General features: G+C 48.0%; 1 protein-coding gene across 1 annotated transcript in view; it reads left to right on the top strand.

Moving 5' to 3' along the window:
* PTPA (protein phosphatase 2 phosphatase activator) overlaps positions 1–14,989 on the top strand; it is a 32,921-nt gene that overhangs the window by 1,042 nt on the left and 16,890 nt on the right. The window contains exons 2-7 of the mRNA XM_090021855.1: positions 1,211–1,311; positions 3,366–3,452; positions 9,294–9,419; positions 10,413–10,530; positions 12,260–12,359; positions 14,305–14,429. Of these exons, the coding sequence (XP_089877981.1) occupies positions 1,211–1,311; positions 3,366–3,452; positions 9,294–9,419; positions 10,413–10,530; positions 12,260–12,359; positions 14,305–14,429 (657 nt within the window). The remainder of the gene's footprint in view (positions 1–1,210; positions 1,312–3,365; positions 3,453–9,293; positions 9,420–10,412; positions 10,531–12,259; positions 12,360–14,304; positions 14,430–14,989) is intronic.

The raw sequence follows: 14,989 nt of genomic DNA, 5'->3' as shown, positions 1-14,989 counted from the left end.
CTCTGGTGCAATTCCTGGAGAGCTTTGCATTGTCAGTGAAGAGAGGAAGGAGCTGATGAACATTTCTGAGCAGATTAGTCTGTGCAAATGAAGTTTAGTGATTCCAGTTTTTATGCAGTTCAAATTTTGGGGCTTAGTACAGAATTGGTGCTTAGAGTTTGCAGGTAGTGCTAAAAATGATTATTAAAATGTTGCTGGAAAAAAGTTTGGACTCTTCTAGGATTAAAATAATGAACCAAGGGATGGCAACTTCATGCTAAATATACCCTTAGTCTCTTGATTAATTGTTATTTGTTGCACTGCATCCTGGTGATAAAGTTTGGTCACAGAAATGTGATGTGACTATGCCTTTAACCTTGTGGCAATGTTTCTAGCTCTGCAGTGGCCTCATGTGGAACTGCAGAGTGAGACTGGAGCCAGTTGTGAGCCTTGGACTGCAGAGGGGCTTGGAAAGCAAGAACCCTTGTGTTCAGGACAGCTTCCTTTCTTTGTCTTTTTTTCCAGTGAGGAAGGCAGAACGGGGAACATGTTTCCCAGCTAATAAAAAAAGTTGGCTGTGTACTGGGGGCCTGGAGCAGTGTCATGCTGATCTTGTGCGTTACCGATTTGCATTCATGTCATACCTGCCATCTTAGCAGCTCAATGCACTTTATAGAGGATGTTGTTCTCACCTGAAACAGCATTTCTAGCATCCAAGAGGCCTTCTTGTGCCGTCTTGGGGATGCTGGCTTCATCCTATTTCAGAGTAAAGAGTGCCACCTACTGAATCACTTAGGTTTTATCTTCATTGTAAAAGATGCCTTTGGGGTAGTTAACTTGATGTAAAACCCTTGTGACCAGACACAGGTATTAGAAGCCAGTCTGCTACCTCTCAGCTGGGGTTTAGCTCAATTAACTACAGCTAATTAAGCTGCCTGCACAAAGGTTTTATGCTATTAGCCATCTCAATAGAAAACACTTTTTGCAGTGGTTCAAAGCCTAACAGTATTTTCTGTGGCAGGGCTGTGTTCCTTGGCACTGTGCTGTCAAAGGACTGATGAGTCCAGTCTTGGCTTGGCTTGGCTCAGCTTGTGAGACCTGGCACAGTGGGGATAAGTTGTCATTTTTGTGTCTAGAGAAATGAGCCTTGACTTCAGAAAAGGAGCTGAGGCCAGAAGGAGTTGTATTCTGTTTTGTGTTCTATTTGACCTCTCTCTCTTCCCTCCTCCAGGCTCCTCTGAGGAGGCAGTCTCTCCCCTCCAGCAGAGCTTCATGATCCCTAAAAAGGAGATAAACATGGTTTCTGATATGGCCAAGTGGAAGCGCTCTCAGGTATGGATCTGGGTTCTATGTTCCTGAAGTGTCTCAGTGTTGGCATTTGTGTAGGACAAACCAGGCCAGCTATAACAGGTTGAACAGGGTTGGGTCAAGCTGCTGGAAATAATGACTTTTAAAATCGAGTGGGCACTGTGACTAATGTTTTGGGAATTGTAATAAATGTAGCTTCCTCCAGTGGTCTTTAGGTGACAGCAGTAGGAGATTGTGGATAACAGAAGTTCCTACCTGGGCAGTTGTTTGTGATGACACCAGGTCCTGTCAGCTCTGTATGGCCTGTAATTCACCACCCCTGGGACTGATAGTAGAGACGGGGTGTAGGGAGTGTTCAACGTTTTGCAGCGTGAATAGTGAAATGCTCGAGCCCTGTCTATAGTAGAGCTCTTGCCTTTGCTACTACTGGTTGTGAATACAGCTTCTGGTTTGACTCTGCAGACCGTTCTGTAGAGTGTGCATGGGGTAAGAGCTTGGAAGAGAAGAATAATGTATTGGTTCTTCCCATACTGGGACAAGATCCCAAGGTTGCCCTCAGCAATGGATAGGGCTGGGGCTCTGTCCACAGTGGTAAAGAATCCATATAAAGCATGATTTGGGCCATCCTTCATAGAACATTGTGTTGTCTACGTGACCCAACCACAAAGCCGAGGAAGACAGAATCATCACCTCTGATACTTTCTAACCATGTTAAAGAATACCTTTTAGGCCAGCCCTGAAAGCTGAAAGTAGCTGTGTTTATGATACATTCTGTCCTGTTGCAATGTGCTCTCAGGTCAGACAGTTCTGCTTGGGACCTTCCCTACGAGAAGTAAAATTACACTGAGCACATTGTAGTACATCAAGACAACATCAGCCCCTTGTTGCTCAATGGTTACTGCAGTTCCTCTCTACATGACTCACTATATAGGAAGTTGTGCTGTAGACATGATTGTGCAGCAATGGGGCTTGGTGAGGCAGGCTCTCCTTAGACTAGATTGGAGGCCACCCTGTCAGCAAATGGCTGTGGATGAAACTTCAGCCCCTTGCCTATTTGGCCTATCTTTGATGAATGGGTTTGACAGATCTCAGCCCTCTGTGTCTACAAGCACAATGGTACCTGCCCTGGCAAGTTGTGACCAACCCCTTTCTTTGCTGAAGTCTGGTTTGTCTTTGCCTTTGTGGAGTAGGCTTGTTCCCTAGCGGAGCTGTCAGGATCTCTGTGCTCATGGCTCAGGTGGGTGGTCCAGACTTATTCCTGAGGAACAGGGACAGAAAAGTGGCAGTAACTCTTGGTTAGGGACCAAGCGGTGATCCCTTCAGAGATGAGTGTTTCTGAAGACTCACAGATAAAACCCTGCTTTGTCACATTTGGGCATTATTTTTGATCAAGGCTTTCCTGGAAGGACAGCCTGTGAGGTGACTGGCAACAATGAGGTCTGAAAGAGGTTCCTTCAGAAAAACTGTGGCCCACTCACAGGGTTTTCACCTTTTTCCCTGCATGTCCTGGGCTGGGGGACTGTGCAGTGGGTGTGAAAGAAGAGAGGAGAAAGGAACCTATTTAGGGCAGCTGCCCCCTTCTTTTCCTGGGCAGCTTAGATGTGGGAAGGAGAGCATGAGCAGGAAAGAATGAAGGAGTTACTGGGAGGGGTGACAGCCAGAAACTGCAAGTAATGATGTACTTGGGCCCAAATTTGGACAGGCCCCAGGGATGAGGCTGAGGAGCTTATATTTGACCTGGTGAGTGACAGCAACCTGGTAAGGGGATTCAGGTAGGAGGGTGCTGGGTTGGGGTGTCTTTAAAAAGAGCTTGCTCTGTGTGACTTCAGCTGGCTGTACTGATGCAGAGGGGCTCAGCACATACCAGTGCTGCTAAGAAGTTAATATTGTTCTCAGGAGCTTTGAAGACAAATAAGTAGCATCAGAACAAGCCTTGCACCCTGTGCTTTCCCAGGGTACTGGCATTGTGGGTTGGATCTCATCCCTTCTATGTGCTCTAGGCTTCCCCCACTTGTCCACAGGTCTGCAAACTCACTGTCAGTGCTCAACTGATGCCCTGTCCCCTTGCATGTTTGCAGGCATATGCAGACTACATTGGCTTCATCCTCACCCTGAATGAAGGCATCAAGGGGAAGAAGCTGACCTGCGAGTACAAAGTCTCTGAGGTGGGAGAAAGCTTGGACTACGCTGTTTCCAGTGTGGTATTTGTTTCTTTTGCTGATTTGCCTTGCACAGCAGGGCTCAGATGTTTTCCAACTAAGGGCTGTGTTGGCAGCTTGCCTGGGGCCCTAAAGAGAATAAAGTATTGCTGAGCTGCATCTGCTTTCTTCATTAAATGCAGTAGAGCAGCCTTTGGGGACTACAAATACCAGCATACAGAGCTTCGCTTGGTAACCAGGTGCCTTTGTTCACCCACAGAAATTGCACTCCAGCCCTTGGTGAAGGTGTCGGGTATGCAAAGGTCATAGGCAAGGAAGGGCACATTCTGACCACACATGCTGTGCATATGCCATCTGATCTGTAAAGAAGCTGTTTATGAGGAGCCATGTTGCTCTTTGGCTATAGCAGAGGACTGCATACTCTGAGTTTTCTTCCTAGCCACCCACTAAGGCACTGCTTGACACTGAGCAGGCTGCCCAACAGCTCTGTCTCAGTTTCCCCTCTTGCAGGGAGATGCCAATGCCAACCTCCTAGTGGGGTTTGTCTTGGGTTGGTAAGGTACCTTGAGTTGAGAGAATGTGGTAGGAGGTACAAAGTGTCCCTGCCCTTCTTCACCCTCAACGCTAAAGTCTTATCTGGGTTTCTTGCCTCTGAGGAGATGGCCCATGGTGCCTCATAGTAACTGTCTTTCTGTAGCAACTATGTAATTGGCTTTCACCCCAGTACCTACACCCTGGTGATCAGCATGTCTGTGGTCTCTGCCATTTGAACCACGCGTTTATGGTGCTAGGAGGTTTATCCTGGATCATCTGCAGGCAGCAAACCGTAACTTGCTGTGTCTCAGTGTAGACTGAGTCCTGCTGGGGCCTCACTTGAACAGCATGATCTGGTGCAAGTTGGGCAGGTTCTTGACCCAGGGTGTCTGATATTCATGTACTGTTCTTTGGTATATAAGGCAGCATGGGCTGCAAAAAGAAGAGGTGAACTTGGATCATTTTGCTATCAGCCCCAGTTCAGAGGTTCTTAGCAGGAAGACAGGGTAGAAATAACTTAGTTCTCCTTGGAGAGGTCTTCATGTCTGTTGCATGGTGGCTTTTTGGTGCTGTGACCAGTTTTGATGCCTGTTCATGAGATGAGATCATGGACAGAGGATGAGTGCAGGCACTGTGGAGTCCAGTCTTATTGAGGCCAGAGGAGGGATTTCGGAGACTCTCAGGGAACAAGTGTAGATTTCCTCATTGTGCATGTCATTCTCTGGAGCTTGTTTCAGTTTCATTTGGTGGAGTACTGCCTTGTGTTCCTTGTCAGCCATTCACCCATCTCATCCAGGTGACATCGGGTGGCCTGTAGCCGTGTTCTGCAAGGTAGTTAAGAGATGTCTTGGGAAGCCTTTTACCTTTTCCCATTACAGCCAGTTACAATTGTGTAGGGGTACTGTATTAGAAATTGACTGCTGAAAAGAGACCTACAAATAGCTGAAAGGGAAATAGACCTCTGCCCAATTTAATGCCTTTTGTTGCGATTAAATAATCAGGCAGGTAGAACCTGGCCTTCCCTACTCCAGAAGACATCCTTTGCGGGAGCTAAACATGCAGATCAGAAATGTACTTGTCTTTCTTTGAAAGCAGAGGGGTGAAATCCTTTCCACAGGGGTTTCTTGCCGATTTCTGCTCAGGTCTTTGAGTCTGTCTGGGCTCCTCACCTCTATTCATTTTCAGCAGCCTGAAAAAAAAAAAGAAACAATTTCACTTATGTTTTGCCTGTACAGGTGTCTTTATCGTAACAGTCCTGGTTCCTAGTCTTCCATAGTATTCCATGGAAAACAGGGAAGCAAGACCTGAATTGAATATGTAAAACAGTTGGAGAAATAACTGTACTCCCCTCCCGAGCTTTTTAGGTCATTAGTCAGTGTAAAGAAGCAAAGGAGGACACGCATCAATTTTCCCTCCCTGTCAAATCTTCTTTCAATGAATTTGTTCTGCCACCTCCAGACAATTACAGAATGTAATGTCACAGACAGAGAGGCCTGTCCCATAGTCTTTCTGCTGAGCGGGGCAGAAACCTGGGACTTAAAGCAAAATAAATCTATTTCCTCTGGGGTCGAGTCCCTTGGGTGCTTGGCTGATGAGGCTGTATGTTCACAAGGGCTCATTCCTAGGTCAGACTTCTCATTTTCAGTTTTAAGGACTCAGCCTCCTTTGGCTCCTGCCTGCCTCTCTGGTCCAATTTCCCACTGCTTCCCTATCTGCTGCTGATTTCCTTGTGTTTCTGTCCCTTCCAGATCAAGTGCCAGGGGCTCCTTCCTGTGTCCCGAAATCTCTTCTTTGACCACATGTCCTCCTTATAATGGATCAGTGTTGGTCCACCAAGAAAAAAAATTATGAGGAAGGAGAGGGGTGCAGTGCTGGGAAACAGTTGGCCTGCCAGTCCATAAGAGATTGTACATGCGACCTGAGTTGCCTGTTAACTGAGGGCCAGATCTAGCAAAGAGCAGTTGTTGAGTCCCATCAGCTCATGCTGAAGTTGCATGAAATCACTGGGGGATGAGTACACTCCACTCCTTTATGGAGCTGCTGATCACCTTGCTGGACCCTTCAGTGGTAAACTTCATGGGACAGGACTGTGCCTGGTTGTGCGCTGTTCTTCTGGTAGTCCCCAAGATCCCAGATCATGGTTTTGCCCACTTCCTGCTTGTGCTTGGGAGTGTGCTCCATTGGAGGGGCAGAGACCTGGTTCTGGGGCCACGTGTCCAGACTCCAGGAGGAAGGACTGGATATGTAGTTGTCACACCTGAAACCCACAGCTCTCCACTGCTGGGCAAAGCCAAGGAGCCTGCTAGAGGTAGTGCCAATGCCAGCCGCATCATCCCCAGAGAGATGCTGCTGGGTCATTGTTCCCCAGTTGGCCACGTGGCCATGTTATTCCCTTTTGTCCTTTGTGGGCAGAATTGGGGTTAGGAGGATGCAAATTCAGTCCAGCAGGTTAAGGAAGGAGGTGGGTGGGGGAGGGGGAGGAGTTGCCTTTGCTTTGATAATTGGGAAGCTAAAACAGCAATGGAGCATGAAGACCCAGCCCCCAAACCCCACTGCAGGTTCTGATGGCTGAGTTCCTGCAAACTCCATTACTCCCTCTGCCTGGCTTCAATCTGTCTGTACAGGTTTCTTCTGCTGGACAATAGAAACCTGCCTCCCCTTAATCTGTCCCCTTTCAAAGGGCCTCAAGCCTGAAATAAGCCGCGTCTCTTTAATAATTTATTGGCACGGCTGAACCAGCAGCTGGGTCCCATACTCCTGCCTTCAGCCAGGCTGTGGTTTTGATTCCTTTAAAGCAGGTGAGGCAGGAACAAGAATGCTTGATTCTGCCCTGTTTCTTGAGGTCTGGAAGCAAGAGGCTGTGAAAATGGGAGTGGGCAAAACGCACCCTTGTCTCTAGCCAGGCATTTATCTAGCCAGGACTGAGCGCTGTAGCCATGGCTGAGTGAGAGAGCTTGAAATAGAGGAGCTGCTCGTAATGAGATGCTGCCACCAGGGGATAAATCACAGGCATTATTTAATTATTTAACAGAAGCCACTGCCGGAGATGCTGCCATTAATTGGAAGGGAGTGTGGCAGCCCCCAGAAACCAGACCCGGCCCTGCTGGGGCACAGCCTATCTCTTTGTTCCATGCCTGGGCAGCTCCTGGCACAGCGGGGTCCTGGCCCATGGCAGTTTCTCCCAGGCTCTGCTGTAATACACATGATTGTTTTGTCCCACTCAGCTTGAATCCAGGGCACTGCCCTGATGCTGATTCTGGCCTGTTACTTCATGAGGGCACCCAGTTGCTTGGGCCCTATTGTCTTGCCCTGTACACCTACAGGCAGAGGCCTTGGGGTTTGTTCTCTCCTATAAGATCATATGGAAGCAGGGTTGGAAGGAACTCATAAGATTACCTAGTCCAGCCCCCTGCTCCAGGCAGGATCACCTCTAACTAAGCTGTCTCAGCCAAGTGTCTGTCCTTGCCAATCTCCCACTGTCCCAGCCCTCTGCTTCTGAGCTTTCAGAATCCTGATGCGTGACTCTCAGCTGTGCTCACACTTGGTTTCCTACCATCCCTCCAGAGCGGGTGTCCAGGGAGAAAGCCATGGCTATTGTGAGAGACCTGCCTGCAGAGGAGGGAGAGGTGGGGGCTGGCTTGCTACTGGTTCAAAGGCAGAACAGCGCTGCCTGGCCCATCTCTCCTCCCCCTCCCCTCCAGTGGCACTTCAAGGGCTAGAAACTTGCTGGGCTCTGCTGTTTCCTCGTCCTCCCCCGACAGGCAGCATGAAGAATTGAACCACAGCCCAGGAGACCAGCAGGCTTCACACGGTCGATGCCTCCAGCAAAGTCAAACCAGCCCCTGCCTTGTCTGTCCTCTTTGTCCCCTTGAAGGAGGAATCCCCTCTTGAGACAGCGATGCCTCCGTTGGCCAGGGCCCAGCCAGCTGCTATAGCAACTGATACATCTCCAGCTGCTCTGATGGGGACCCGGAGAATCCCTAACCATGGGATTGGCAGGTGGAAGGGTTTCAAGTACTTGTTGGCAGAGTCTGCTAGTATTGCCTTGTGTTGGGAGTAAGTACGTATTGGACAACAATACTGCTGCTGTGCTGCTTCTCTTCATCAGTACTGAGGCTGGGTGGCTGTTTGCAGAGGGCCTCTGCTCCCCAGCTCTGTGGGCACAAGGAGGCATTTGCCTGCTCTGAGCACCACCCTAAAGCCATTCTTGCTTGCTACATAGGGCAATGCAGCTTTGAACCAGACTCCATATTGCTGCCATCACTCTCCTCTGCCCACCAAATGGCCATTGCTAAGACCCGTCCTCTCCCTTTGCTCCGGCTAGGTCAGCCCCTCCTTCAGTCCTCTCCCTGGCTGCTTCTCTTATTTCTTGTCACTTCTGGCTCTTCTCTTCTCCCAGTGCCTGCATGGCACTGCCTGTCTTGCTCCTCACAACTCCAATTGTTTTCCTTCGCTCTCAGCTTCTTACCTTTTTTTCCTGCCTCTCTCTAGTTTGGAGTGCTTCCCCTTCCTGAGCCTACTCCTTTTAAGAACCCTCCTTTGGCTGACCCAGTCTGTAAGTTCTAGGCAGGGACCAGTGCTTGGACCTGGGTGGTTGAGAGGTGCCAGGTGCACTTACATCCTGAGGTCAGAGGGGTTCAGAACCTTGGGAAACTAGGTTGTAGCACCCTGTGAGCCACAACTCATGGGACTTTAACAGGGGAAAGGACTTGGGTGAAGTCACAGCAGGTCAGTGATGGTCAGGATGCTCTATGAACAACATGCTGTCTCTTGTAACCTGCACTGAAACAGTGAGGGCACTGTCTCCTCCAGCTGCTTTTCTGTTCTCCCATCTCATTCAATTAGAGACTGGGAGCTTGCTTTTTTTTGTCTTGGATTCTGGAGCACTGTTCTGCAGCAATTGCAGAGTCTGCAGTGATGCAGCAGTTAGTGCTGCCCCAGGATTGCAGCGTACAAGGGACCTTCTATTTGGGTCCTTAGGAGAATTGTTTCTGCTTGTTCAAGCACCTATAAGAGAGAGGCTGTCTGGGCCAGTTGGAGAACTCAGATCAGTACAGGATTGGCTGCTGGCTTCTGATGTGAAGCAAGGATGGGGCTGGCCACTGTGAACCTTAGAGAGGCCACTTGAGCCCTTTCTGACCCTTGGAACACCAATGTCAGGCTCTGCGGCTCAGTAGTAGGAGTATGGTGGTGCCTACCGTAGAAATGTTGGTTTCACAGTAGTGGCTTCACAGGGAATGATTTATGCTTGCTTATGCAAGTGACTTTCTCTCCCTGTCTGATTGTGGCTTGTCATTTGTTCGGTCTCTGCAGCCTGTTAAGAAGCTGGTGGATCTCCTGAACACTCTCGACAGATGGATTGATGAAACCCCACCTGTGGATCAGCCCTCTCGCTTTGGGAACAAGGCCTTCAGGACCTGGTATGCGAAGCTGGACCAGGTATGTGGGGGATGTGGGGAAGAGTCTTAAATGCAAGACTTAAATGAATGATCTCCATGGCCCAGAGCAGGATAGTCACTAACCATAGAAAGGCTGTCATACTCTTGTGATGCCTAAACAGCTCCACCAGGGGAGCATGGCTCCCATTTAAATGTCTCCGGCAGGTCTTCATACCTGCAATAGAATCCCAAAGAGCCTGAGAGATTCCTTTGCTCCCTAATTATCCGTTGTGTCCACCAGCCTGTACGTCTGGTGGATCAGAGCAGGATTGTGACTCACCACAGCAAAGCTTTGCCTGTCTCAGCTGAGTGCTTGCCCCAGACAGCTCCCTGGGGCTGGCAGAAGCAGAGTGCGCTGTACTAAGCTGTTGAATTGTTCTGGGCTGGCAGATACATGGATGCAGTTTGTTAAAGTTCCAGTTAAATGCGACTGAAAGTTGCTGGACTGATTGCCTTGGAGACTGAAGTCTTCCCTCTCTTGAACAGATACAGTCCAGGTGGCAACAGGGCAAGTTTGTCTCATGCTTCTCCTTAATGTGCCACCATTTACTGTTGGAGAGGTCACCCCTGAGGACAATGGGAATTAATTCCTCAAGTCATGCAAGCTTTGGGCTCACTGCTCATACCAGCAATGGGGTCAGTTGCACTGATGGCATGTTGGGATGGATGCCCTAAATGGTAGTTATTTCCACAGTGGGCAGGGGAAGAGACCTTCTCTCTCATACCACATCTCTGCCACCCGTACCAGCTCACTAGTTTGGTGAGATTTAACAATGCTCCTTATACCACCCGATAGAGGTTGTTTCTGAGAGATATTAGGATTCCCCATTTGCTTCTCCTCTCCATACTTCTATCTCACAAGCTTGGAGGGGGCTTTTGCTCTCTGCAAGACCACTGTAAATCACTAGTGAGTGCTAGTTTCACTTGCAGTGGTGTGCAGTATCCAAGGTTGGGCTTATGGCAAATCGGAGCTAATCCTTTTTTTTTTTTTCAGGAAGCAGAAAATTTGGTTGCAGAAGTGATCCCCAAGCACCTGGTCGAGGCTGCACCAGAGGTTGCTGTGTACTTGAAGGAATCTGTGGGGAACTCCACCCGCATTGACTATGGGACAGGTACCATTGCTTGAACATTTCATGCGCTAGTCTTGTTGAGTTCTCCTCGACTCCTAAGGTATAACTTAGTCTCACAATTCAGGGATGCCATTCCCATCGCAGCGAATGGTACCTGCAGGGGATTATACCAAGGTGGAAGTTGACCTAGAGAGTAGATCATGTTTGCATTGGGCTGGAACTGTGATTGCTCTGAGGTCTTGGCCTGTCTATTTTAAGTATCTTCTCCTTTAAATAATGGTTCCTACCTCTGTTCTAATATATTCCATCTGTGGACTTCAGAGTGTCTTAGAAATATTAATTGAGCATAGCAACCACTGTTGAAATGCTGTCACCTCTGGGGTGAACCACAAGAGCTGCTGAACACTGCCCTTGGTGCAGGACAAGAAGTGCACATGGAGCATTATACATAGTTAAACCACAAGGTGGAATTTGTGTTCTCTCTTGAACTGGAGTTAGAGTAAGCAACTGCAGCTTATGTTTATTCCTTGGGGCAAGTGTCACGAGATCGTAAGTGACCACAGGTGCTTGCTACACGTGGATGAAATGCACGGAGAGCGATAGCACTAGAAGAGAATCAGGCCCGGAAAGAAGTTAAGAGTCAGAAGCTGGAGTAACTCACTGGCTTCAGTTAGGTTGCTGTGGATTGACATCCATGTGAAAGCAGCCCCTCACACTGTGTGCTAAACTGTGGTGATTCCCATCTCTCTGTACCAGGGGAGCAGGGTCGGAGAAGAATGTCCAACAAGTAGCTTAACCAAAGATCTGCAGTGTAGGGAGCAAAGAGCCTGGAACGCGACTCGTCTGCATGGCCAGAGAACCCCAGGAAGAGGTGAAGGAAATGCAGGTCTGAAAACTGCTCCTGTGCTGCAGCTCTTGATCACCAGGGGGAGATGTTGCCATTAGTAATGAGCCTATTGACAGGGCTTGTTTATCAGCTGGAGCTTGGTGAGGGAAATCCAGTCTCTCCACCTCTGCTATATCTCATGCATTGAGTCCAGTGTGCTTTTACTTTGGCACAACTAGGCCGTGGGGGGTGGCCTCTTTGCATGCCAGCAGCCACATCATTTTGCAGAGCGGAATTGCCTTTGTATTTAATCTCTCGGTCACCTCCATTTCTCCTGTTTGAAGGGAGATAAAAGCTTCTCAGCAGCCAGCCTAGATATTAAATGTGTTTTGTGGTGCGCTCATTCTGCTGCCTTCACTGTTACTCAAGGAATAGCTTTACCTGTGGAGGGTGGCCCAGGGTTGGCAGTTAGCATCTTGAGAGGGTGATTAGAGGCAAGACAGCGACCCTCAGACATGGAAGTGTGTGTTTCTTTCTCCCTCCTGCTGGGCACATAAATAGCCTTCCACTTCCCCCATACTGTAAATAAGAAGGGAGCAGTTCCCAGTTGGGTCCTAACACCCCAGTCTCTTGGGGCTAGGTTTCTCAAAATATTCTATTGTGTAGGCCCTGCACTTGCAACTGCCAGCTCATATAGGGTGATCCACAGAGACTGACCAGCATCTTAACATGATAGATTTGAGCAGGGGTGGAGAGTGGGCGAAATGTTATGACCATAGGCATTTATCATCCTATCCCAGTAAAATGGAGTTGTAAGGCACCTGGTTTGAGCATTGCCACCCACTGCAGTTCAACTGTGGTGTCCGTTATGGCACCTGGGGAGAGCTGATCTCTGTGGTGGAAAGCACCAATATTGTGTATGTATCTCCCATTCTTTAATCCTAGGTCATGAAGCTGCATTTGCTGCTTTCCTCTGCTGTCTCTGCAAAATTGGGGTTCTCAGGGTGGATGACCAGCTGGCCATTGTATTTAAAGTGTTCAACAGGTGAGATGCGAATATAAAGATTGGGGTGGATTTGTGGACCCCTACATAGGGTCCCTCTTCCACCTGTCTGTCTTGTGTATGTTATGATGTGTAAGTATAAGTCATCTGATCCCCCTGACTCATTTCACTGTGGTCATAATGGGTTCTGCCTTCTCCATCATTCTCATTTGGCCTGATGCTTCAACTCCCGGAAGACAGAGATCACTTCATTTGGGTGCATATGTATTTTCAGGGGACAAAGCACTGCAAACTAAAGGGCCCTGTACCCTACCAGAAAAGAGCAGAACAAGAACCAATGGCTGGAGGTGAAAGCTAGGCAACTAGAAACAAGATGTGTATTTTGAATGGCAAGAGTCATTAGAAGGACCTGCCAAGAGGAGCAATGTATTCTCCATCTGCTCAGCTCAAAACTGGACACCTTTTTGATGATGCTTTAGCTATTGGGCTAAATTGTGAGGGGTGAAATCCTGTGACCTATGACAGACAGATACGCTAAATGATCCAGTGTCTCTTAGCCTTGGAATCTGTGAAATTTCCAGCCTCCCATAGCTGCTCTTTTCAATGCCCAAAGTACAGGATATGGTGTCTGTAGTTGTAAAAACTAAGGACTCCACACATAGACTCCTACACTGACTTTACTTCAAGGTGAGAATGGAGAGGACACGCAATGCTCTGACTTAACAACTGTAAGTCACCTCAGTCTTGGGTAGATTTACTCCTTGGAAAATGAGGAATGACTTCACACCCTCTCCTTGCCAGTTGCATCCCAGAGCAGTCCTTTGCTCAGTGCAAGCCAGCTCCCCATCACCTAGTGATTGGGCACTGTAATAACACCTGGTGCAGGCAAATAGCTGGGAGAGCTAATGGGTGTCTGCTCCTTGCTACAGGGTTAATTTACTACACAGTCAGATCTGGAGTAAAAGGCTCTGTAATAATTGTGTGTCCAGAGTTTCCTCTTCTGTGAAGCTAGGATGATAAAAAATATTCTTGCAAAGACTTAATCGGCTTAATTCTGGAGTGCATGTAATACCTTTGTAAAGATTCTAGAGAAGGGTACACCAGCATTACGATCAAGCAACATATACAAAATTTTGCAGCAGAGTGAAATCTCCAGGTATCCTTCAAGAATTGTTGCTCACTTTCCTGTTAAATTCATTGAAAACCCTTACGCTGTCATCTGCTACTAAATCTATAAGGCCTGAGCCTCTATGGCGTGGACGGCACATATGCCCAGTGGGCTGCGGTTTACCCAGAGCCCTGCACATAAGTATTAAACCTGGAGAGCCCTGGTCTAGGCTTGTAAGGGACACTTCTAAAAACTGACCTTGTCTCATCTCCTCATGGAGAGAAGATAGTGTGATGTGCATGAACAGATAAATAATGCACTGGCTCCTGGTTATTGGCCATTGGTATTGGCATTGCCTACAGCAAAAGGTCTGGGGACTCTGCTGAATTTCATGTTGTCCCTTTTCCCATGATCTCCTCTGGACAAGTCTCCTCTGTTTTCCACTGCTTAACTTCTTATTTAGAACCAAAATAGGCTCTGGGTCCCTGTTCTTTAGGTGAAGTGGGTAACATGAATAGGGCAGGTTTATTTACACTACCATATGCTGTCCACTGACTGACAAAGGAATAGAAACCTGGTACCAGAAAGCCAATATCAGACCTCCATCAGCTGTAAGCTTATCCCTGATGTGAGCTAGACTGTGAGTCAAATCTTCTTCCTTTCACAACCTGGGGTCATTTGTTTCTCCTCCTGCTCGGATGTTAGATGGTTGTGCAGTAGGCTATTAGATTGGATTGGGCTCCTATGCTAGGTGCAGAAAGAATGTGCGTGGGACCTTTGCAGCTGGCCTCATAGGGCCTTGTAATTAAAATCCCTCAGTTGTTTCAGCAGTGGGAAGCATGTCTGGTGTTAACTCTTCCCTTTCTCCTTTTGCCTCAGGTATCTGGAGGTGATGCGGAAACTTCAGAAGACCTACAGGATGGAACCAGCTGGTAGCCAGGGAGTGTGGGGCCTGGATGACTTCCAGTTCCTCCCCTTCATCTGGGGCAGTTCCCAACTGATAGGTACTAACGAACCGTCAGCCATGCTTTGGTCTCTCACCCACTTTCCACTTCAGTGTGAAGATAATCAGAGGATGGAGATGCTTTTAAAAGATCATTAGAACGGTGTTTAAAAAAATGGTGTCTCTGATTGAAAACTGTGCTTGGAGTTCAGAACTTATGTTCCAGGCCTTCAGAGTGAAGCCTGCTGCCACTTGCTCAGAGTGTGAGAATGGAGGGTTAGTGTCGGTGTTCATACATCCCAAAGTAGACCTTTTTTAATTTTAAATATTTTTAATTGAGAACCATGCAAATCATCTGTGCTAGAAAAGATGACTACCCTGAGTAGCTTTCAGCATGCTTTTATTGATGAGATACTGGATCAAGGCTCAGGAGATTTGGATTTACTTTTCAGTTCTGCCACAGTTTTCCCATGTCACCATGGGCAAATTGATTTAACATCTTTAAGTCTCATTTTCCCCATCTGTAGAAGGGGCCGGTATTGCCTTTGTCCTTTCTGTTTGGATAGTGAGTAATCTGAGGCAGGGATGGTCTCTTAGTAGCCTCTGTGTATGTACAGTGCT

Source organism: Crocodylus siamensis, chromosome 11 (assembly GCF_052110815.1).
Source record: "Crocodylus siamensis isolate JL-2025a chromosome 11, ASM5211081v1, whole genome shotgun sequence".
Taxonomy (NCBI): Eukaryota; Metazoa; Chordata; order Crocodylia; family Crocodylidae; genus Crocodylus; species Crocodylus siamensis.
Note: the sequence above shows the minus strand (reverse complement) of the source record. Positions and strands in the feature narration are given on the sequence as shown.